Source organism: Ovis canadensis, chromosome 12, assembly GCF_042477335.2.
Source record: "Ovis canadensis isolate MfBH-ARS-UI-01 breed Bighorn chromosome 12, ARS-UI_OviCan_v2, whole genome shotgun sequence".
Lineage (NCBI taxonomy): Eukaryota > Metazoa > Chordata > Mammalia > Artiodactyla > Bovidae > Ovis > Ovis canadensis.
The window spans coordinates 49,679,042-49,702,586 of record NC_091256.1 but is presented as its reverse complement, the minus strand read 5'-3'; the positions used below and the strand labels follow the sequence as shown (position 1 = coordinate 49,702,586).

The 23,545-nt window shown below is 37.7% G+C and overlaps 1 protein-coding gene across 2 annotated transcripts in view; it reads left to right on the top strand.

The window, feature by feature from the left end:
• VAMP4 (vesicle associated membrane protein 4) overlaps positions 1 to 15,595 on the top strand; it is a 28,784-nt gene extending 13,189 nt beyond the window's left edge. Inside the window, exons 5-8 of one of the 2 annotated variants that reach the window (XM_069545659.1) lie at positions 4,595 to 4,695; positions 5,990 to 6,069; positions 9,025 to 9,076; positions 11,354 to 15,595. In XM_069545659.1, coding sequence (XP_069401760.1) covers positions 4,595 to 4,695; positions 5,990 to 6,069; positions 9,025 to 9,076; positions 11,354 to 11,382 — 262 coding nt within the window. In that variant the 3' untranslated portion in view covers positions 11,383 to 15,595. The remainder of the gene's footprint in view (positions 1 to 4,594; positions 4,696 to 5,989; positions 6,070 to 9,024; positions 9,077 to 11,353) is intronic. The other variant, XM_069545660.1, reaches the window with a different exon arrangement.
• The last annotated feature ends 7,950 nt before the right edge of the window (positions 15,596 to 23,545 follow it).

Sequence of the window (23,545 nt, the reverse complement as noted above, 5' to 3'; positions counted from 1 at the left end):
TGAATGTATTTAATGTAAGAAGTATATGAGTCCAGACAAGAAGGGAGAAGGAATAACTGGAGAAGTGAAATAGCCCTAGAAAATTACCACGCTATAAAAGATAAACTGGAAAATAAACGGAATGGCCCAGGTTCAAGATCTAAGGAGGGGTAGTTGCTCCCCTAAGTCTGGATGTAGATGGCACATAGTGAGAAGGGTGCTATAATATGGTGTCAAGTTATTGATGAGATACTTGGGTTTTAGTCACATAGCCGTTGGAATGAAGAAATAGGCCCACACTTAGCCAAATCCTAGTTAATGGATTCTGAAATACAGAATCAAGGTACCAACAAATTAGTACACTAAATGGGATGTTTTCATCTTTTCTTGCTGCATAACAGGTTACCCTGAACCTAGCAGCCTGAAACAGCACACTTTCATCAACCCACATTTTCCATGGGTCAGGGGTTCAGTCACTGCTTAGGTGGGCCCTCTGTGCAAGGTCTCACAAGGCTGAAATGAGGGCGTCGCCCGGCCTTTGATCTCATCTGAAGCTCCTGACCAAGTTCAGGTAGTTGTTGATAGGATTCACTTCCTTACAGCCGTAGAACCCACAGTGCTTGCTCCTTCGAGGCCAGCAGAAGAGAGTCTCTGCTGCTTCAAGGGTCTGTTTCGACAGTCAAGATACAATGAGCCACTTAGATCCAGACAGTTTATTACTCACATAGGTTGTCAAAGGAAGAGTAGCCAAAGATGCCAGTTCCCTAGGTTCTTGTCCTATACACCAAAAATGATTATAGGAAGCTGCAGTCTGAGTTGTGAGATACCCTGTTACAAAGGAGCCAGTTCTAGCCCAGGTTTATAGGGGTTTATAGTCTGCAGATATATCCTGCAGAAAGATTCATGTGTCATCAGACTGTTTCATGACAGTCTTCAGAGGGAGATGGAGAGGTGAGTAAAACCACCTCATAAGTCACTCACCCTCTCGTGTTCCGAAAGTACCACAACACGTTCAAGGTTGCAAGGATGCCATGGCAAAGAGGTTCTCCTTCTTTGAGCCAAAGTGACTCCTCTGTCCACCCACATACATACCTCACCTGCCATTGGAGAAGAGGACTCCACTGATGACACATCTGTTTTTCCCCTGCCAATATGCTTCATTTCCTGTCTGACATCTTTCCCCAGACTGAGCCTGGTACTGAGTATGGCCCAGTGACTCTTCTCAGTATGACTTCCCGGCTGAACTCCTAAACCAGTGTTGGTTGTACATAGTGGGCATTGCAGACTATGTCTGTATTAGTAAGTGCCAAGCACACATACATGTGAATATGGATGTGTGCATAGTAAATTATCACAATAACTTTGATCACAGAATTTTAGAACAGTAAGGGACGGTTGAGTTCTTACTCTAGAGCTGAAGACTTATCAGATTTACTTAGAAGGTGATCAGTCATCAAACCACACAATTTAAACCTTATTGGCACAACCCCATGAGTACCTATCTAACCAAGGCATGACTCAAACGTGTGTCCAAAATGGTGGAGCATAACATGCCACACCACTTGCCCAAGGACAAATACCTGGCATTTGTTTATGAATAGTAACTAAAATTGCTAGCACTGGTGAGTTTCTTTAAGGTGTGTTATTACCACTTAATATGTGACATTTCCATACAAGTGTGGGTCCGCAGCATTGTTGCTTTGTTCAAATTTAATTGACATACTGATAACATTAATTCCACAAAACATGCCCAGTGTCCCTTTTTCTCCTTTACTGAAGTATAGTTGTTTTACAGGGTTTAGTTTCAGGTGTACAGTGGAGTGACTCAGTTATATATATATACTTTTTCAGATTCTTTGAATCTGAAAAAGTATGTATAGTTTTCATATTCTTTTCCACTGTAGATTATTATAAGATATTGCATATAGTTCCTTGTGCTATACAGTAGGTCCTTTTAATGGGTTTATTAGTATTCCATTGTTACTTTTTAGGGAAGATTTTTGGGAAAGATCTTAAATATTCACATGCCTATATAAAGATTTATGATTCTCTTTAGAATGTTTCCTTTGCTTTTAAATTAAATAATAGCCTTATAAATGCCACTTTAGTGAATTGTAGACATTCTCTTCCATGGGTAGGAAATCTCCTAACTATATATAGCCTTGGTTTAAACTTTTAATTTTATAAGGTCCCCAAAGAATGTCCCATGATGAACAGCAAAAATATAAAACTGCAATACAACAGACCTTTTAAACTTTTTTTGTCAACAGTACCTTAAGAGGCCACAAGATGGGGTGTTAACTATGCAAATAAATATTTTCTTTATAAAATAAGGGATGAGTGTATGTAGCAGAGCATGAACATTTTTGCTTTCTTAATGGAAGAACACTGACATTAAACACACACCAAACATTAGGAACCATGCTAAGTGTTTAAAAAACACTGTCACATATAATTCTCATAAGGGAAAAATTATCATCTTCATTTTAAAGGTGAGAAAATATGAGGCTCAAAGAGGCTTGCAAAATGACTTGCAAAGCCACATACATGGTAAGTGATGACACTGAATTGCAAACCCAGATCTGTCTGCATCCAGAGCTTGGTCTCTCTATACTATACCATGCAGCTTCCCTATAGTGGTGATATTTAGAGACATTTCAGGAGCTCAAGTGCTGTCAAACTCCAAGGAGGATTAAAAACAATGTTAAAATGTCTTTTCTCTGTGTGCCTTTATATTTTCCAGGGTAGGTTCTCTCTTGTGTCCTTTCTTCTACCACATGACTTTTTAACTGGAAATGAGATAAATCTCCACCCCTTCCTTCAAAAACTAGCTTTTCCTTTGAGTCCTTAATTTTCTTTTCGAGTTAATGACCATCATCTATATCTACTCAGTTGCTCAGTTTATAAATCTAGAAGTTCTCTACCCTTTTCTTGCCCTAACTCCTTCACCCATATCCAGCTAATCATTGGTTCCTGAAATATCCCCTCCTCTTATTCCTTTAGCCTAGAAATTTCCCACCATCCATCACCTTTTTCTTCTTTTAACTATGCCCAATTCACTCTTACACCTTAAAACTTAGCACCAGAATGTTGATGGCATCTCTGGTCCAGGCTGGATTGATTTAGGCTGCATGACAGATACCATGGACTTCCTTCCATTATAGCACTTAACATATGGTAGTATAATCCTAGCTGCCAGTGTTCCCCACTAGACTGTGATCTTGCTGAGGATCAGGCTCAAAACATTCACATGGGTGTCCACAATGAACAGCATAATAATAACTCCTTAGTAAGGAGTTTTGAATAAATGAAATATATAATTCAGATCAGAAAATATTTGTTGAATGCCTGTTTTCTACCAGGCCCATTTCACATGACCTGGGAAACAGATGAGTGAGTGTGACAATTTCTTTTTTTACTGCATTTATGGTATAATAGTGAAGATAGGACCAACATAAAATACAAATAGAAATCAAAGTATTATAATTGCTATGAAATGTAAAAGATCATGGGAAAATATGTTTTTACTTTTTTAATCCTTTTTATTAAAGTAAATAAGTATATAAGTTTTTTTCTATAAAAGTTGTGTTCTGGGAATGAAAATATCTTGAAATATGAGATTTTCCATTATCCTAATTGAAAGTGTATTGTATTGAATGTATTGGATGAGAGTTACACAATAGCTGGATTAAGAAGGTTATACCAGTGGAAAGTATTATCTGAAGGAGAGCATAACAGTAATTTGTTTGTCACTTGATAGAAAAATTAAATGTTGGGTAGTTTCCATTAGCCATAGAGATTACATGTATGTCATACTGTTGAGATAATACCCCTAGGTTTATGATCATCTAGTAAGAATTAATCTGGAATTTTACGAGTTCTATTCCAATTATCTGTTTATATCCATGGAGTTTTTTGCTTATAGGGATTCTAGGATCATAATGATTGCTTCAGTTATGTTGGTTTTGTTTTAAAATCACATGTAGTGTAGGTATATTGATATAAAGAATATCTGATCATGTGTAGGAGCTGCCGTACATTTTCTCCATTTCCACCTTGCTGCACCTTATTTAGGCTATTGTCTCTGGCATCTCATGGAAGATAACTACCTAGAAATTTCAAGATTGGTCCTTGATGAACAATAGCTGTGCTTCCATTATAGTTAAATGCAGATCTCTACATTCACTGCCTTATATCTCTTTCTCAAGTAGCTGGATGTGCTTGGCAGGACTTATACCCAAATTGTTCACTTATTGAACTGATAAGTCTTAAGTGCATACTCTGTCCCAAGCAGTGTAACAGGTACTGGGGCTACAAAAATGAACCAAATAGGCAGTTACTGAGCTTTCTGACAATGCATTTAATTTGCAGAAACCGGACTAAGAATAAACTATCTTTAAGTTAAATATTACTTTTATTTATATTATGTTGTCTTCTAATTTTGTGAGTACTCAAGCCCACAAATGGAAGGAATGTTGCTACAAGCCTTAAACTTAAAAACTTTAGACTTGAATGATTCTGAGAACTTGTTATTTTCTACAGTGTCTAATGAAATTTTCAAAAATTGTAAAATTCTCAAGAATACATTATTTTTAAATCTTTTTTTTTAAACTAGTGTTCAGAATCAGGTGGATGAAGTCATTGATGTCATGCAAGAAAATATTACAAAGGTAATAGAAAGAGGGGAGAGACTAGATGAACTACAGGACAAATCAGGTACAGATACCTCATATATTTCTTGAAATTCTTAATCTGTATTTTGATAGTGTACTTCTCCCATTTTTTTAGCCAAAGTTTAGAAATCTTGTCTTAGGAAAAATGGTATTTATGGTTTTAGTGTTTTAACTTTAGCTTCCTTTACTTTTTTAAAAAATTATTTTATTCAAGTATAGTTGATTTATGTGTTAATTTCTACTATACAGCATTTATATATACACACATATATATACATTTTCATATTCTTTTCCATTATGGTTTATTCCAGGATATTGATTATAGCTTGCTGTGCTATACACTAGGACCTTGTTGTTTATTCATCTTATATATAATGTTTTGTATCTGCTAATCCCAAACTCCCAATCCATCCTTTCCCACTGCCTCCCACCCACTGCCCACCGTAGGCAACCACAAGTCAGATTTCTACTTAGGTCTTCCCTCCATTTTCCAATTGGGTTGTTTGAAACTTCATTGTTAAGTTGTATATATTAGCTCCCTTCAGTTTGAAACATCTTATTGTTGTATTATTGCTTTAATTGATTGGTTGAGAATGGAAAAATTAAAAATTCATTATTGAAGAATTAGAGTATTTTTTTCTTTTGTCCTGTTATGTTGATGTACTTTGTATCTCTCCTGATCTCATGAAAAATAGGCCTAATCACTTCTATTCAAACTTATTTCAAACTTATCCAGGGTATTTATCTCATGCTTTGCCTGGTGACTTAGTAACCTTTCTTTACTGACAGATGTTAGTCTCTATTCTTTTAACTGTTCCTGGCACTTATTAGGTACTCACATATTGTTTAAATGATGAATGGCTGAATGACTGTCTGATTAGTCCTTCACAGACTTGTTTAACAAAAAAAATTATTCAACCACTTTTAAAATTCATACTGTTTTGCTTCAGAATCACTTTTGATATCATCTAAGAATCTGCTTTCTCCACTTGTAGATTTTTTCTATAGTTGTGCCAGGTATTTGAGTTTCTAAAGAGTATTTTCTAACAGAATTCATAAGTTTATTGAAAGCACTGAGACCCTAGAAGACCTCTCTTACTCTTATCATAAAAGTGGATTGAGCAAACTGACCTGCAGCCACTTTTTCCTTTTTTTTTTTTTTTAAGAATACAGAATACCAGAGTTTGTGGGTGGAGGAAAGGAAAGATGTTGTTTTCATGCTTAAAGGGGAATAAATTTGCAGAAGTAGAAATTAATATTTTCTTGTCTTTGTGTGACTAGATAAAAGAATCCTGTTATGTCGTTTAATCCTTCTCTCCATCCTCTATGTGATATAGAAAGCTTATCGGATAATGCAACTGCTTTTAGCAACAGATCCAAACAGCTTCGAAGGCAAATGTGGTGGCGTGGATGCAAAGTAAGTAAATCAGAAAATGCTGGATAGGTTGGCCAGCATATCCAGTGGTGATCAAAGGCATAAAGGAAAAAGGGCCTCTAGATTATAAGCTCTGTAAGGACAGGGGCTACAACTCTCTTGCTCATTATTACATATTCTGAGCCTGAGACATGGTGGAACTCTGAATATTTGTAGAATTATTATCTTTTGGGCTAGAAATAACTAAAGGAATCAAGCAGTGCCTGAAAGGATGTTTTCATGGGTTTCTTCGTAGAGAATAAACCACATTTTATTAATAATTTAGCTTCCTCTAGACTTATAAGAAATATTAACTTATAATTTATTATTAGTACCTTTTTGGAGCAACCTATACCATTATATACAGATGTTTAGAAAGTAGAATGCAAGCTAGAGAAAAATACAATTTTCCTGTTGGAAAGGAGGACAAAAATAAAAGCAATTGAATGTGTCAGAATTCATATGGCAAATGGGGGGGCTAAAAAAAATCCCACTGTCCCTCATTATTCTAGAGTCTTCTGCCATACGACCCTGAACCCATCTGCCTGATCTCAGAAGCTGGGCAAGGTCAGGGGCCTGGTTGTACTTGGATAAGAGGAATAAGAAGTAAAACATTTTAACAAGGAAAAAATTAGGAATCATTATATGCTGATATATTCCTGCAAAACATCTTATGGAAATGAATTTACTTCTTAAATCAAGTATGGCTACTGCTTATCAAGCAGAAAAATGTTTCTCTCAAGATTTTATAGAAAATTTCATGTCATATGAGCATATCTCATCTTTTTCCTCCTGATACTTTGTATCATTTTAAAGTCTCTCATTTTCCAGTTTAGGAATAACTTTCAAAACATGATGTTGACATATGCTGAGGATTTCTTCCAAGAGTTTCATTAGATTTACTTCTTTTTGTCTGTGTACCTGTTGAATCCTCTTATTTTCAGAAATAGAACTTAGGGGAAGATACAAGTTTCATTGCTCCTCTTGTCTAGAATTTAAATTTTCTGGGTTTTTTAAATGAGTAAATTTTCTATCTCTATACAAATGTTCTGTTCTGGAAATTAGTTTGGTGGAACAAAAAGTCAATGAGCCATTAACCTCCTCTCCCCATACATACACATGACTCATTCACATGGCCATTAATAAAATGATAATGTACATTTTGTGTAGCTTTTTTTAACCATAGCTATAGATTTTCATTTTGTACTTTATGGGGTCCAGATCAAAGAAATAGCATGCTTTTAAGGGGAAAAATTAGAGTATATTTTTAATTTATATTTTTAATAGTCTCTACATCACTGCCATTTTCTGGTTTAACTTCAGAGTTATTATTTAGGAAGGACTAAGAAAAGGGCTATAGAAATGGAAAAGAGATTAGAAGTTGCCACTGGCTAAGGGTCGAGGAGTAGAGATTGACTACAGCAGGGTATGAGGGCACTTTCTGAGTGATAAAGTGTCTTATGTTCAACTGCGATTGACAACTAGATGTCAAAATGCATCAAAATGAACTCTAAAAGGGTGAGTTTTATTGTATGTAAAGTATATCTCAATAAACCTGACTTCTAACATAAATAAGTGAACATGTTTAATGAGAAACAGATTTTTGTCCATGTCGTTTGGAAGAAGTGCACTTTGGACACGTGTGAATACTGCCATTTTTGGTTGTAAACATTTCCTGGCCAGTGTTAGAAACTGTTTATTTTGGTGTTTTTAAATTGTTATTAATATTTCCATTAAAATCTTGTAAATATTAAGCCCTAGCACAAATTAATAGGGAAAATTAATATGTATTTTTGGTAAATTTGAAAAGCTATTGTAAAATTCAAAATTACTTTAGAAATGTTTTCAGGTTTAAAAAAAAATGCAAAGCTTCCATATATTCTCTGGATCACTTTTGTCACTAAAGTACTTCATAGTGTACTGTGGACCCAGACACCTATTGAAAATGTGCCTATATTCATTTGATCTGAGTCTGTGTCTATATTTTTTGGTTATCATATGATAGGTCCCTGCAATTCAAATTGCAAAGCTTCCATGTATTCTCTTGGTCACTTTGTTCTTGTCATGAATATAATGCTACTAAAATGTCAGCAGTATTTTTATCTTAGAAACATTTCATTAGCTACTTCTAGTTGCTATTTGTGATATCCACCAGAATGTTTCATGTGTTTATAACAACTGGATACCTTTTTTCTGAATGAACCATCTTTAATCAGTTATCTGTGAAAATTGTTGATGATAACACTTTCATTTAAATTTAAATCAATTTGTAATTAATGCATTTTATGATTAGATGAGGAATGTGACAATTTTATAGAGAGAGATGATGTGGACCTAAAATATTAAGTAGCTAAGGACTAATCTTAAGATTTCTCCTATCTGTGAAACTGACACACAGAATGCTCTTAGGCAAGTTATTTATTAAATGAGGTTTATTCATGAAAAGTTTAAATTATATTCCTCAAAATGGAGATAAAAATTCTAAGAAAACAAGGGGAGCACAAACTAACAGAATTCCAATATATTAATACTTTGAGAATAATTTCTATAAGAAATGCTGCTTTATACTATGTATATTGAACCATCTATGTTGGATGCCAATGGTATTCATAATATCCTGACATTTTTGGACAGAGTTGCTAAAAGATTATTCTTTTCCTAGCCTTACATTAGAAATATGTGTGAAATCAGAGACATAAAGACCAGGCCTGTGAAGGCTTTGATTATTACTGTTTACTCTGTAGCCTTGAACAGTAAAATCTATACAAGCATAACTCTTCAAATTTGGGGAACTCTGATTATTACAGAAAGATGCAAATAGTCAAGTTTATATGAAAAAAAAATTGGAAACCTTTCATAGAAGGAGATTGTCTGTTGATGAGTTAGTGTAATGTGGTAAATAGAATGACAGAATAAAGACGTGAAACATTAATCTTTTCTGTTTTTTGTGTGTTGTAGATAAAAGCCATCATGGCTTTGGTTGCTGTTATCCTTTTGTTAGTGATTATCAGTAAGTATTTACTGGATTATTAATTTAGTGGCGTATCATTTGAAGTTTTTAAAACTTTCCTTTTTATTTTCAGTTGACCTAGTATGATTGATGCCAGGGTTGAGTAATGATTTATGGCTCCAGACAGGAGCTCTTAACCTAGAATCTGTAACTCTGAAAATGCATATAAATTGTATATAAAATTTTACATGAGTATGCATATGTACAGTTTTTTTTTAATAAATATTTATTTATTTTGGTTGTACCAGGTCTTAGTTGCAGCATGGAAACTCTTAGTTTCAGCATGTGGGATCTAGTTCCCTGAGCAGGGAATGAACCTGGGTCCCCTGCATTGGGAGCACAGAGTCTTAGCCGCTGGACCGTCAGGGAAGTCCCCATATGTACGTTTTTATAGTGAGACTATCTTTCATCAGATTCTCAACAAGAATGACAGGGCTGCGTGATTTGTTTGAGGCTATATATGGCTATTGTTACACTCAAGACCATAACACTTATTTTCTATTTATTATTAACTTTTAGGTATGGCCGCTTCATTTCATAATACCATGTTTGAAGAAAATCCAGATAAATTCTCTAGATAATTTTTGTGTCTGAAGAAAATCCAGATAGATTCTCTAGATGATAATTTTTGTTTTGGATTTGAGTTTCATTTCCATCATTGAAGCATAACTCTTGCCCTTCCTTTTTTCCCTTTTTAAAGTCAGATTATTAAAAAAATTTTTTTAGTATAGTTGGTTTATATTGTTGTGTTAATTTTGGGTGTATGACAAAGTGATTCAGTTTGTTTTTTCAGATTATTTTCCACTGTAGGTTATTACAAAATATTAAACATAGTTCCCTATGCTGTATAGTAGGTCCTTGTTGCTTATCTATTTTATAGTAGTTTGTATCTGTTAATCTCATTTCCTAATCTATCCTTTCCCCCTCTCTTCCCCCTTTGGTAACCAGAAGTTTGTTTTCTATGACTGTAAGTCTGGTTCTGTTTTGTATGTAGATTCATTTGTATTACTTTTTAGTTTCCACATATAAGTTATATCATATATTTGTCCTTTTCTGGTCAGATCATTTTTAATATCTGCTTTTCTCCCAAAATTCTTACTCTTTATTTACAGGGATTTTATAAAGATCTGGACAGTATCTCAGAATAACCATTTGAAAAATTCCATGGTGATACTACTTTTAAACAGAAAAAAAAAAGTTTTGTTTCAAAGACAGAGTCAATTCCCATTATCCCCATTTGTGGATTCTGTGTTTGTGAATTCATCTACTAGTTAGCATTGATCATTTACCCCAGTGCTTTGGAATCATGGGCAGATGCAGTCAGAAAGGTGGAAACTTTGGATCTCTTGATGTGCATATCCCAGCTGATGTCTAATGTCATGCTCTGCCTCAGTCCCACCTCATGAAGTAAACAGGTGTCCTTCAGAGACTGTTCAGTGCCACATTGCTCACATTTCTATCAATCTTGTTAATGGTTTTGCTGTTTCAGATGGCCCCCAGGTGTACAGGTGCTCCAGTGCTGTCTAGTGTTGCTGAGTACAAGGCTGTAATGTGCCTTGTGGAGGAAATATGTGTGTTAGATAAGCTTTGTTCAGGCATAAGTGACAGTCCTGTTGGCCGTGAGTTCAGGGCTAATGAGTCAACACTGTATAGTAAATAAGGTGTCTCTACCCAGAAACTTATAAAACAAGGTTATGTACTGTTTTTTGTCAAAAACATTGTAGCCAGAGGCTGGCAGGAATTTAAGCCTATGTTTGCCCTCAGAGCAGTGGTTCAGTATCCACTCTTTCAGTGTTTGTGGTGACTTTATAGAATATAACTACTGCCAGTACCAAGAATCAACCAGTGGTATGTTGAATGGCATAAAGAAGAAAATAAAATCCAGCTATTCTGTTAGCACACAGAGATAGCTACTATTAATATAACTATTGTATATACTTCAAGTCTTTTCCTATTAATAATATATAAACATGTTTTTCAAAAACTAAGATCATATGTTTACTTTTTAATCAATATTTTCTAAATATTTTCCCATTATTAAATATTTTAGCCTCTTTATACTATGATTTTGTATTAATCTATTTGATCAAAATGCTAATATTAGACATTTAGGTTGTCTCATTTTTGCTTCTCCATTCCCATGTGTTATCTATCATTTCAGATTAAAATTGTCCCCATTACCTCTTTTCACAATGGAAACTACGTTTAGGAATATTGTTTCTCACATAACATATGAATCTGATTTTGATGTTTCTTTTCCATTTTTTTCTCTTGCAGTTCTTATAGTTGTGAAATACCGTACTTGATTTGATGACAGATCTTCATTAAACAAAATCTGGGACAATAATAATAAAAGGTTGCTGCATAATTTAAATGAAACCCATGTATATAAAACTTTCACAGCTTCTTTTTCAAGAAATTAAGAGGCAAGTATCACTTCAAATTGGAGCACTGAGAATGTCCAATTATCTCCCTCCCTTCCAACAAAATGTTGCTTTTAATAATTATGTTTGAGGCAAAGATAACCAGCCTTGATTTTGCCATATTCCAAGGGTCTAATTTGAAACTAGATACTTGCCAATTCACTATTGTATATATAGTTGAACACTGATAAGGATATTTCATACTGTTATTTTAATGGCATGAGGACTTGTATTTATTGCATCGAGGTGGGGATCAGGCTGGTGGTCAGGGAGCCTCTGCAGAGTACCAAATCATCATGCTGAAAGATGAGTATAACCATTCCATCGAGATTTGCAAGATTCTTCTCAATTAACAATTGCTTTGTAAGCAATGTTCACATGTTTATAGATGTAACAAAAGTTAAATGTTGTAAATGTTGCTGCCTTCAGCTATAACTAAAAACATTCCAGTAAACCTATTTTTGATTGTATAAGGGAATGTGTAGTGATTTTTTGACATTTGGATTATGGAAATGGGAAATTTAAAGTGTGAAAAGCATAGTATGGCATCATAAACTGAAGGTAATAAAGTTATTGGAGAGCATCATTGGAGTATTTGAAAATGCCAAACATACACCTGAAAGTCATGGTCCAGTCTGTTTTCAGTTCGCTTCCAATAAGGAGGACCAGTCCTAATGTGAGTAAATGAAATCCACAGGTAACTTGTCCCCATAATTTTATTAGTAGCTTTCTTCTTTAACTTCAACTAGCTATTTTATCAGAAATGCTTAAAGTAGCAAAATCACCTGCTTAGGATTTTTTATTTTTGCATTCCCTGATTATCTCCTGGGAAATGCATGTTATACATACAGTCAAATGTGAAATTAGCCAATAATAATGAGTATTAGAAGTCAGGAGCCTAGCTAATCAGTCAGTAACCAAATGCTAGGGTCACCATTTAATCTCAGCCTGTTTTTATAATGATAAAAAGTGTCAACTTTAAAGTGTGCCAACTTTCTTGGGTTGTTTAAACGTGTGAAAGTGAAAATACAGTTCTCTAGTGTGTGTGTGAGGAAGTTTTAGAATAAAACTGGAGGTTCTGTAGAGACTTGTGTACATGGACGTCTTCACAATGTATATACAACTCTAAATTTGAAATAGGGTTAATAGAAAGTAGCAGTATTTAAATAGGAAAAAAAAAATAGTCCATATAGGGTTTATTTCTTTGGTCGTTTTCATTCAAAATGTATGAAACATAGGATCTTTTTTTTTTTTTTTCCAGTTCTACAGGATTAGTACTAAGATACAAAACTGTTCTCTTTAGAATGAAAAGACATTTGAAGGGAGAAGCATATTAAGAGATATTCAATACACCTGCAAGTGAAGAAGGTCTAAGCATTATAGTCCACTAAGAACATTTAAAAAGAAGTAAAGGTCTTAACATACTATGGAGTGTGTTCTCTGGTTTCTCCATCCTTTGTAAATGTCAGTTACTGTAAATAACATAATAAATGCTAAACCCTTTGACAGAGGATACCCAGGAGAATGAGCATTTTTAGAATTTCAGTAGCTAATGTAGTTCAGGAATGGAAATGTTTTAACTGAGTGTACAGAATCAGTCCTAACATGTTTGTGTGTCCTTCATTTGGGATTGGAACTAGACTCGCCAATGGTTAATTTTCTATTGGTTAGTATAGAAATTTGGTTTCTTCATATCATCTATCAGTGAAGATGATTATTTCTCAAAAAGAATCCACATTTCCAGTGTTTCTTTAATAAAGTATGCTTTTAAAGAAATAAAAACAAAATTTAAAAAAATTTTAACAATGAAAAAATAAAAGGAAATATTTATATGACAATATCATATATATGTAGTTCTTTTTGTGTTTAAATATATTGCTGCTGAGAATACTAGTGGTGGATATGTTACTCTGTTAGGGATTTGCACTAGTGGTAGCCTGTTTAGTGGTAGCTCAGTTAATCATTTCATCCTTCTCAGTCTTCATTAGTACTAAGACCCTTAAAGTGATGGACATGTTTATGACTCTATTATCATAACCGTGGAGACATGGCACCTTAGGAAAAAGCAAAATGTGTTCAAATTGATGCCAGGCCTGCCTGCCTTCCCTCCCTTAATCATTCTTTTTCTCATTCAGCTCAGATCATCCTACACTTGAAAAATGAAGTTTCCCCATCATCAAAACTCTCATTACTTAACAACAATGAAGAAACAGGAAAATTCCAAGTAGCTTTGTAAATACTAGTTGATAACCCAGTGAAATCAGGTCACCCCTTTTATAATGCCAGAAACAGACCCTTGTGATTTATGTTTAACTACTTGTTGCCCTACAGTAGTTTTGTGCTAATGCTGATTAATTAGTTTTTCCTACAGATATGATCCAGTATTACCTGTGGTCTTTTTGCTCCTCTATCCTGATAAAGCTCACTGGAAATCACCCTCAGGTTTTTATAAACGTAGGGATTATTTCTTGACTAAAGAAAAGTTCAGTATTGAGAATGGAACATTATAAAATGGAGGCGTATAGGTAATAGTACACGTCAAATTCAGAAATAGCTTCTGTTAGCACTCCTGTGGATGGCTTCTATATAGTCTCTATGTGCAGTTACTCTGCATTAAAAAATTATAACTTCAGCATTTTCTTATAGCAGAATTGGGCATCTTTCAATTTTGTATGACATGTGGGTATCCTGGAAATGATTATACATATACAAACTGAGAAGGAAAAAAATTGAAATTTCTCCTTATCAGTACACTCTTAAACATGCTAGGTAGCCTGTCAGCATTTTTATCCACACTCTTTACACTTATGTGTATGCATACTATGATTAAAAAATATGCTAGAAATTGTTTTCTCATGTTGAGAACGAGTGCCATTAGAAGCTAACTGTATTGAGTCAGTATTCCTAAGTCTAGGAAAAGCAACTCTCCTCTTAGTCTGATTGTATGTTTTCATGTAGATATGTGATTGGAGTCTTTGAAGTCAATTTTATTTTTCTGTGAGTGAGGAGTTAGAACATAAATCAGTCAAAAAGCATTTATACACTTTTGTTTTAGAATGCAGTAGAGTACTCATATTTGTGTGGGAAGTTGCCACAAGGCTGTGTGAAGATACTGAGTCAGAAGGAGCTGGAAGGTGCCCTACTTCTCAATCCATCCACTGTTTCTCCCATATTGTAGACAAATGGAACCATAGGGGACACAATCTTTTTATTCTGGCTCCTGCTTTAAGAAGTTGCTTAGAACAGGTCAGTAGGAATTGAAGGGAAAGCATGACCAACTCAATTGAGGGGGATAAACGTAAGCTTGGGAAAACACAGATCACATCGTACTTGTGTCCCACAGCACCCAGCCCAGTGCCATGCACCTGGCTAGATGAATGTGCCTAGGAAATCACAGACACGCTGGTGTGCTTGTGTGCTGGTTCACCAGTGACCTCTGCATTGTGAAAGTCGAAGGTCCACTCTCAGCCCTCTTCCCTGCATGTCAGCAGGATTTGATGATGCAGCTGATTGCTCTTTTCTCATTAATGCTTGCTACCTGGGCTTGATTTTGTTCTTAACGTCAACGTCCATGGCCCTCCCTGCAGCGGTGACACGACTGACATAACTGGGTCTTTTGCCTTTACCAGGAGATAGTAGTGTTCTTTTATAATGGGTAAAGAAAAATTTTGATTTTACATGCTCTCATTAGGTTCTTTTCACTTGAAAAGGTCTTGAAATCAGACCGTCTATTAAATATTTTAGGGCTACAAAGTAAATTGCATTAATCAGTCAAATGTCAGAAATCAGACTCTAAGAAAACTCAAGCACTTGATCTTATGCCTGGGGTATGTGTCACTGTTTTAAATTCCACACTCCTCTATTTAATCGTTTTGATAAGTGCCTTTGATGTTTCAGATGTGTGGTGGGAGATGAGCAATGTAAATGGTGTGCACCCTGTGCTGTAGACTCTCAAGTCTTCATATCTGTTTTCACCAGTGCTGCAAATCTTAGTCCTCGGTGTTCCTGTCAGATACATATTTGTAGCTCCTCCATAGTAAACAGTAAAATAAACTATTTCATAGAAAACAAAATAAAACACTTTTTGGCTTATTCAGTATGTTACCTGTTGCCTTAACTTCATAGCGTAACTTATTTGAAATACCATCTGGCTAACCTGATTTGGGCTTCCCTGGTGGTTCAGCTGGTTAATAATCTACCTGCAATGCAGGAGGCTTGGGTTCGACCCCTGGGTTGGGAAGATCCCCTGGACAAGGGAATGGCTACCCACTCCAGTATTCTGGTCTGGAGAATTCCATGGACTGTATAGTCCATGGGGTCGCAAAGAGTCAGACACGACTGAATGACTTTTGCTTTCACCCTGGTTTAGTCCATCCCAGTTTTCTAATAAGGTACATGGAGGAAAAATAAATAGAAGATGTCCTGTCACCAAAAACCATGCCCAGTGCCCAATATATTGACAGAATCTGGTAAGAATGTCTCAGTGTAAAATTACTGAGTCTCAACTGCAGAAAGAACAATTGGAATACTCATGCTTTTGAAAGAGAGGAAGGGGGTCAAATTTCTCTTGCACTTTTTGAGAAGTTTGAGTTAGACGTCAGATGCATAACTGAGCAGGGCCAGGCGCAGTGCACTCACCATGTGTATTAAGCAAAAAGACTGGATTTTGTCTTCTTGTCTAAGGATGTGTAAAAAGATGCGCATGGAGCCTATGAGCACATCCTCCTGGAATCCCCTGTAACATACAAAAACACCTGTCCTCCCCAGTTAGCCTCCACCGCCTATCCAAAGATAGCAATCTTTCTAGCAGTCGTCCTTGAAGAAACATCTATGCTTGCAATTTCTAGTTCTTTTTCACTCATTCTCTTTAAATACTTCAGTAGACTTTTTGCCTCCTAACTTAAGCTCTTGTCAGGATCACCAGTGACCTCTGCATTGCTGAAGTCGAAGGTCCACTCTCAGCCCTCTTCCCTGAATGTCAGCAGGATTTGATGATGCAGCTGATTGCTCTTTTCTCATTAATGCTTGCTACCTGGGCTTGATTTGTTCTTAACCTCACTGATTGCTCCTCTTCCCAACTTTTAACATTGGACTGCTCCAGGGTTCACTCTTGGTCTGAACCACATATATGCCCTTTGGTAATCTTATCTTATCTCAAAATTTGGATAACATTTATGTGCTGATGAATCCCAAGTTTATGTCTCCTGCTTGACTTCTGAATACAGACTATCCAATATTCTAGAGGACCTCGGCCGAGATGGCAGAGTAGGAAAACCCTGAGCTCACCTCCACTCACAGGCACACCAAAACCACAAGTATTTACAGAGTAACTATTGATCTAGCAGAAAAGACCATCTCCAAGAAAAGTTATAAAGAAGGAACCACAGCGAGATGGGTAGGAGGGGAAGAATTGCAGTAAGCTGAGACCCACACCCCTGGGTAGGCAACCCACAAACAAGAGGATAGTTACAACCGCAGAGGTTCCCCCCAAGGAGTGATGGGTCTGAGCTCCATATTGTGCCCCTGAGTTCATGAGTTCTGCACCAGGAAGATGAGCCTCCAGATGCTTGGCTTTGAAGGCCAGTAGGGTTGACAGTTGGCAGAATCAGAGGGCTGTGGGAAACAAAGTCTCCACCCTTAAAGAACATAAACGGAAATCTCACATGCTCTGGGATCCGGGGCAGAAATCGTTTGATAGGAACCTGGGTCAGACCTCCCTGCTTATCTGGGGGAACCTTCTGGAGAGGTGGGAGACACTACTGGAGCTCCCCTTGGGGACACAGACATCGGCAATAGCCATTTTTGCCAGCTGGCTCTAACATGACACGTGCTGGTGAGCACCATTTTAGAGTCTTCCCTCTAGCCTGTTGGCACCGGGACCTGGCCTTGCCCACCAGCCTGCTGGCACCAGTAGTGGGAGACCTCAGGCCAAGCAATGAGCCAGGTGCACACACAACTCCACCCACCAGCAGGAAACTACCTTAAGGCTCCCTGAGCCCACAGCCTGTCTAGGACACAATGCTGCCCACCAGAGGGCAGAGGGCACAGGACCCAGTCCCCCACCCAAAATGCATTGGCAGGAGACCACAGGATATGGCTCTGCCCACCAGTGAGCCAGCACTAGCCTCAGGAAAATCACACACCAGTGGACAGGAACCAGACACCCTGGGCCCTAGCCCCACTCACCAACAAATGAACACCAGCCCCAAGACCACCATAGCCCTGCAGCCTGGCATGGCAGGACCCAGCTCACACCAGCAGGTCAGCACCCACCTGAGGGCTTCCCAGACTGCAGCCCCACCCATCAGGTCAACCCAGCTCTAAGACAACTTGGATCCCTCAGCCAGCTGCCCCAGGATCCAGCCCTATTCATCAGTGGGCCAGCACCAGCTTTGAGACACCCCAAACCCCACAGCTAGCCATGTCAGGAACCAGCCCCAACCATTAGCAGGAGACACTAGATCCAGGAACACTGGCCTTGCACCTACATACTTCAGCACCCAGTTCTCTCCAGCAGCAGGGCAGCACTAGCCCTGCACTCACCCAAGACTCCACAGCCAGCCACCTTGTGACCTGGCCCTGCCAGTCAGTAGCTGCACCCTCTGCACAAGGCAGGGCCTGCAATCAACTGGTCTGGGAGCCAACCATGCCAACCAGATTACCCACAGTAGTCAGCTTGCCACAAGAGAAGGATCCATGCAGCCCGCATGCCACATATATATATAATATGGCATCCAAAAGCTGCAGAATACAGCAGAAAATTCTTTTCAAAGCACATGGAACATTTTGCAGGATGAATCTAATGTTAGGCCACAAAACAAGAAATCATATCATTCATCTTTACCAACCACAACACAATGAGACTAGAAATCAACTACAAGGAAAGGACTGCCAAAAGCATAAACACACGTGGGCTAAACAATATTCTACTAAGCAACCAATCGATCACTGAAGAAACCAAATCAAAAAATACCGGAGACAAAAAGAATTAATGGTCCAAAACTATGGGACTTAGCAAAAAGCAGATGTAAGAGGGAACTTTGTAATAACATACTCCTACTTCAGGAAACAAAATTCTGAAGAAAACAACCTAATCTTACACCTATGTGAACTAGGAATAGGACAAATGAAACCCAAAATTAGTAGAAGGAAAGAAATCATAAAGAGCAGAGCAGAAATAAATTAGAAATTTTTAAAAGCAATAGAAAAGATCAATGAAACTAAGAGCTGTTTCTTTGAAAAGATAAAATTGATAAACCTTTAACCATACACATTAAGAAAAAAAGTGAGAGGGCCGAAATCAATAAAACTAGAAACTAGAGATTTCCCTGGTGGTCCAGTGATTAAGAATCTGCCTGGAAATGTAGGAAACCCCGGTTTGATCCCTGATCCGGAAGATCTCACATGCTGCGGAACAGCTAAGCCTGTGCGCCACAACCACTGAGCCTGCGCTTAGAGCCTGTGAGCCGCTACTACTGAGCCCACATGCCTAGGGCCCACGATCTTAAATGAGAGAAGCGCCGCAATGAGAAGACTGCACACCGCAACAATGAGTAGGCCCCCACTCACCACAATTAGAGAAAGCAGGGTGCAGTAATGAAGAACTACCCAGCGCTGCCAAAAAATATAAATGAAAAGATTTAAAAATAAAATCAGAAATTAAAAAGTTACAGGTACTTCAGAAATACAAGGGATCATAAGATTACTATGAACAATTATATGCCAGTAAAATGAGCAACCTGAAAGAAATGGGCACATTCTTAGAAAGGTACAATCTCCCAAGACTGAGCCAGGAAGAAATAAATAATACGAACAAACTAATTACCATTAATAAAACTAAATTAGTAATTTAAACTCTCCCAAAAAGCAAAGTGTAGGGCCAGAGAGCTTCACAGCTGAATTCTACGAAATGTTTAGAGAGGCATCAATATCCGTTCTCAAACTACTTCAAAAAGTTGCAGAGGAAGGAACGTTTCCATACTCACCCTATGAGGCCAGAATCACCCTGATACCAAAACGGGACAAAGGTACTCACTCACTCACTCACTCACTCACTCACACACACACACACACACACACACTCTCTCTCTCTCTCTCTCTCTCTCTCTCAACATAGTCCTGGAAATTCTAGTCGCAGCAGAGAACAAATAAAAGGAATCCGAATTCAAAAGGAAGAAGGAAAACTGTCACTTTTTGCATACATATAAAATCCAAAGATGCCACCAAAAAACTACTAGAGTTCAATGAATTTGATAAGAGTTGCAGGATGCAAAATTAATGCACAGAAATCTATCACATTTCCATACACTAACAACAAAGCTATCAGAAAGAAGAAAGTAAGGAAACAATGGCATTTACCATCACATCAAAGAGAGTAAAATATCTAGGAATAAGTCTAAGGCGGTGAAAGACCTCCTTGGAAAACAATAATACACTGATGAAAGAAATTGAAGATGACACAAATAGATGGAAAGATGTACTGTGTTCTTATATTGGAAGAATTAATATTGTTAAAATAACTATACCTTCCAAGGTAATCTACAGATTCAATGAAATCCCTATCAAAATACCAGTGGCATTTTCACAAAACAAGAACAGAAGTTTTTTTGTTGTTGTTTTTTATTTTTTAAATTTTAAAATCTTTAATTCTTAAATGCGTTCCCAAACATGAACCCCCCTCCCACCTCCCTCCCCATAACATCTCTCTGGGTCATCCCCATGCACCAGCCCCAAGCATGCTGCATCCTGCGTCAAACATAGACTGGCGATTCAATTCTTAGATGATAGTATACATGTTAGAATGTCATTCTCCGAAATCATCCCACCCTCTCCCTCTCCCTCTGAGTCCAAAAGTCCATTATACACATCTGTGTCTCTTTCCCTGTCTTGCATACAGGGTCATCATTGCCATCTTCCTAAATTCCATATATATGTGTTAGTATACTGTATTGGTGTTTTTCTTTCTGGCTTACTTCACTCTGTATAATCGGCTCCAGTTTCATCCATCTCATCAGAACTGATTCAAATGAATTCTTTTTTACGGCTGAGTAATACTCCATTGTGTATATGTACCACAGCGTTCTTATCCATTCATCTGCTGATGGACATCTAGGTTGTTTCCATGTCCTGGCTATTATAAACAGTGCTGCGATGAACACTGGGGTACATGTGTCTCTTTCAATTCTGGTTTCAGAAGTTTTTAATATGTACACAAACACAAAAGACTCTGAATAGCCAAAGCAATTCTGAGAAAGAAGAACAGAGCTGGAGGGGGATATCATATTCCCTGACTTCAGATTATAGTACAAAGTTACAGTAATCAAAACAGATACAGAACAGTGGAACAGAATAGAAAGTCCTGAAATAAATCCATACACTTATGGTCAATTAATCTATGACAAAGGAGGCAAGAGTTTACAATGGAGAAAAGACTGTTTCTTCAATAAGTGGTGCTGGGAAAACTGGACAGCTATATGTAAAAGAGTGAAATTAGAACATTTTCTTACACCGTATACAAAGCTAAACTCAATATGGATTAAAGACCTAAATGTAATACCAGAAACCATATAACTTCTAGGAGAAAATATAAGCAGAATGATTTGGATAGATAATAGCAACATTTTTTTTAGATTTGTCTGCTAAGGCCAAGGAAACAGAAGCAAAACAAGCAAGTAGGACCTAATTAAATTTAAAAGATTTTGCATAGCAGTCCAAACAACCTGACTAAAAAATAAGCAGAAGACCTGAACAGACATTTTTCCAAAGACGACATACAGAGGACCAACAGGCACATAAAAAGATGCTCAACGTCTCTAATCAGAGATACATAAATCAAAAGCAAATGATACATCACCTTGCATCTGTCAGAATGGCTATTAAAATGACCACAAGTAAGAACTATTGGCAAGGATGTGGAGAAAAAGAATCCTTGTACAGTGCTGGTTGGAATGTAAATTGGCACAGCCAAGAAAATATGTCAACAATTTCAAATCAGTGGAGTGGTGCTCACAAACCACTGGCTATCCATTTTACATTTAGTAATGTCTATGTTTCAATGTTACCCTTTCAATTCGTCCCTCCCTCTCTTTCCCCCACTACCTCCGCAAGTCTATTCTCTATGTGCATTGCAAGTTTTAAATGCAAATTATAAAAACTTTTCCCTTGAGTCAGAATCACCAAAATTACAGTTGCTCTTCTGACAGAGCAATTGCTTCACATTTGTCGCATGACAATTAATTATCTCATTTAACCCTCCTAAAAGCAAATATCCTGAGGTGGTTCTTCTACTTGTCATGTAGTCCGGTATTCAGTCACAGATACGTATTGAACACTACTCTGTGTAGCCAGGCACTCTCCTCTTTCTCATCTTTCCACTCACCTTGCCCTTTGGAGCACAGATGAGGAGTGGCAATGATCATCATCAGAGTCAAAGTGCGGAGAATTTACTGCCATATTTCTACCCCACTCCTCTGAAACCGATACCCATTAGTTACTAGCCATTTACCCTATGTGACTGGCAAGTTTGTCTTAATATTTCACTCACCTTGGTGTGATCTGCAAAGCTCATTGAATTTATTTTTATTAGAACTTGGTCACTTGCTAAAATAATTAAACACACTAGCCGGAGCAATATATTCAAAAAATTCAAAATGTTTTAAAATATTTGAGAGGACTGGGCCCGGGATCAGGGCAGGACCCTCAAAGGTTTAGGGCAACAGCTCTTCACCAAAGAGAAGAAAATATGTCAACAATTTCAAATCAATAGAGTAGTAGTCACATCCACAGCTTGGCAAGACGGTAAGGTCCTGCTGCCATGCTGTGAGTCCCTTTTCTTCTCTTTGAATGATGCAAAACCAAGATGGAGTCACCTTGCTTAGACCTCTCCGAAGGGTTGTATCTCAGAACCTCGGAGACTCAAGCGGAAATCCACGTGAACTCTTGATCTCTGACAAGCGAGCAGCAGGATGCTACTGAGAGGCTTCAGGGACTGAAAAGGAGGGATAGAGGAAAAGAGAGACCAGAGAGGAGTGAGGAGAAATTTTGCTGTCTGCCATCTCTCAGGAGCTGTGGTTCACCTGTGCTGAGTTTTAAGCACACAGTTCATGAGGAGCAGCTGTGGGATGGCAGGAAGACCTATGCTCCCATGTGAGGATAATCCCAGACTCACCTACTCATTTAACTAGCTGAATTTGTGTGTGCATGCTCAGTCGCTTGCTGCTGCCAAGTTGCTTCAGTCGTGTCCGACTCTGTGCGACCCCATAAACAGCAGCCCACCAGGCTCCCCCGTCCCTGGGATTCTCCAGGCAAGAACACTGGAGTGGGTTCTTGTCCCACTCCTTTTTGAACTCCACCCGGGTTTAATCTCTAGGTTGGGAAGATCCCCTGGAGAAGGAAATGAAAACCCATCCCAGTATTCTTGCCTGGGAAATCCCATGTACAGAGGAGCCTGGCCGGCTACAGTCCATGGGGTTGCAAAGAACTGGACACGACTAAGCGACTGAGCACCCCACTCCAGTACTCTTGCCTGGAGAATCCCATGGATGGAGGAGCCTGATAGACCACAGTCCATGGGGTCGCAAAGAGTCGGAACGACTGAGCGACTTCACTTCACATCCTGCATTCCAGGCAGATTCTTTACTGTCTGAGCCACCAGGAAAGCCCAACAGCTTAACTCACTTGGTTACATTTTCTGAGTCTCCTATCTCTTCCTTAAATGCACAGGACAACATTCACGTCAGAAGACTCTTCACTGCAGTAAAGTTCATAAACTGCCTGCAACTACTGTTACCTCCTCAGTGAGACATAAGCTTTGCTTTCCTTTTTAGTCAAAACAACAGATTTGTTATGAGTTATTCATTTTCTCCATCTAAACCCTGTGTCTTCCATATATTTATGAAATCAACTGGGTTGCCAGTTAAGTCTATTACTTTGCAACAAAGTAAAACAAATAGCTTTATAAGGCTATCAAAACGTCATTTTTAATCTCATTCTTTAGTCCGCTAGACTGCACACACACTATTCAGTGCAAACTCTAGTTAATTTTCTG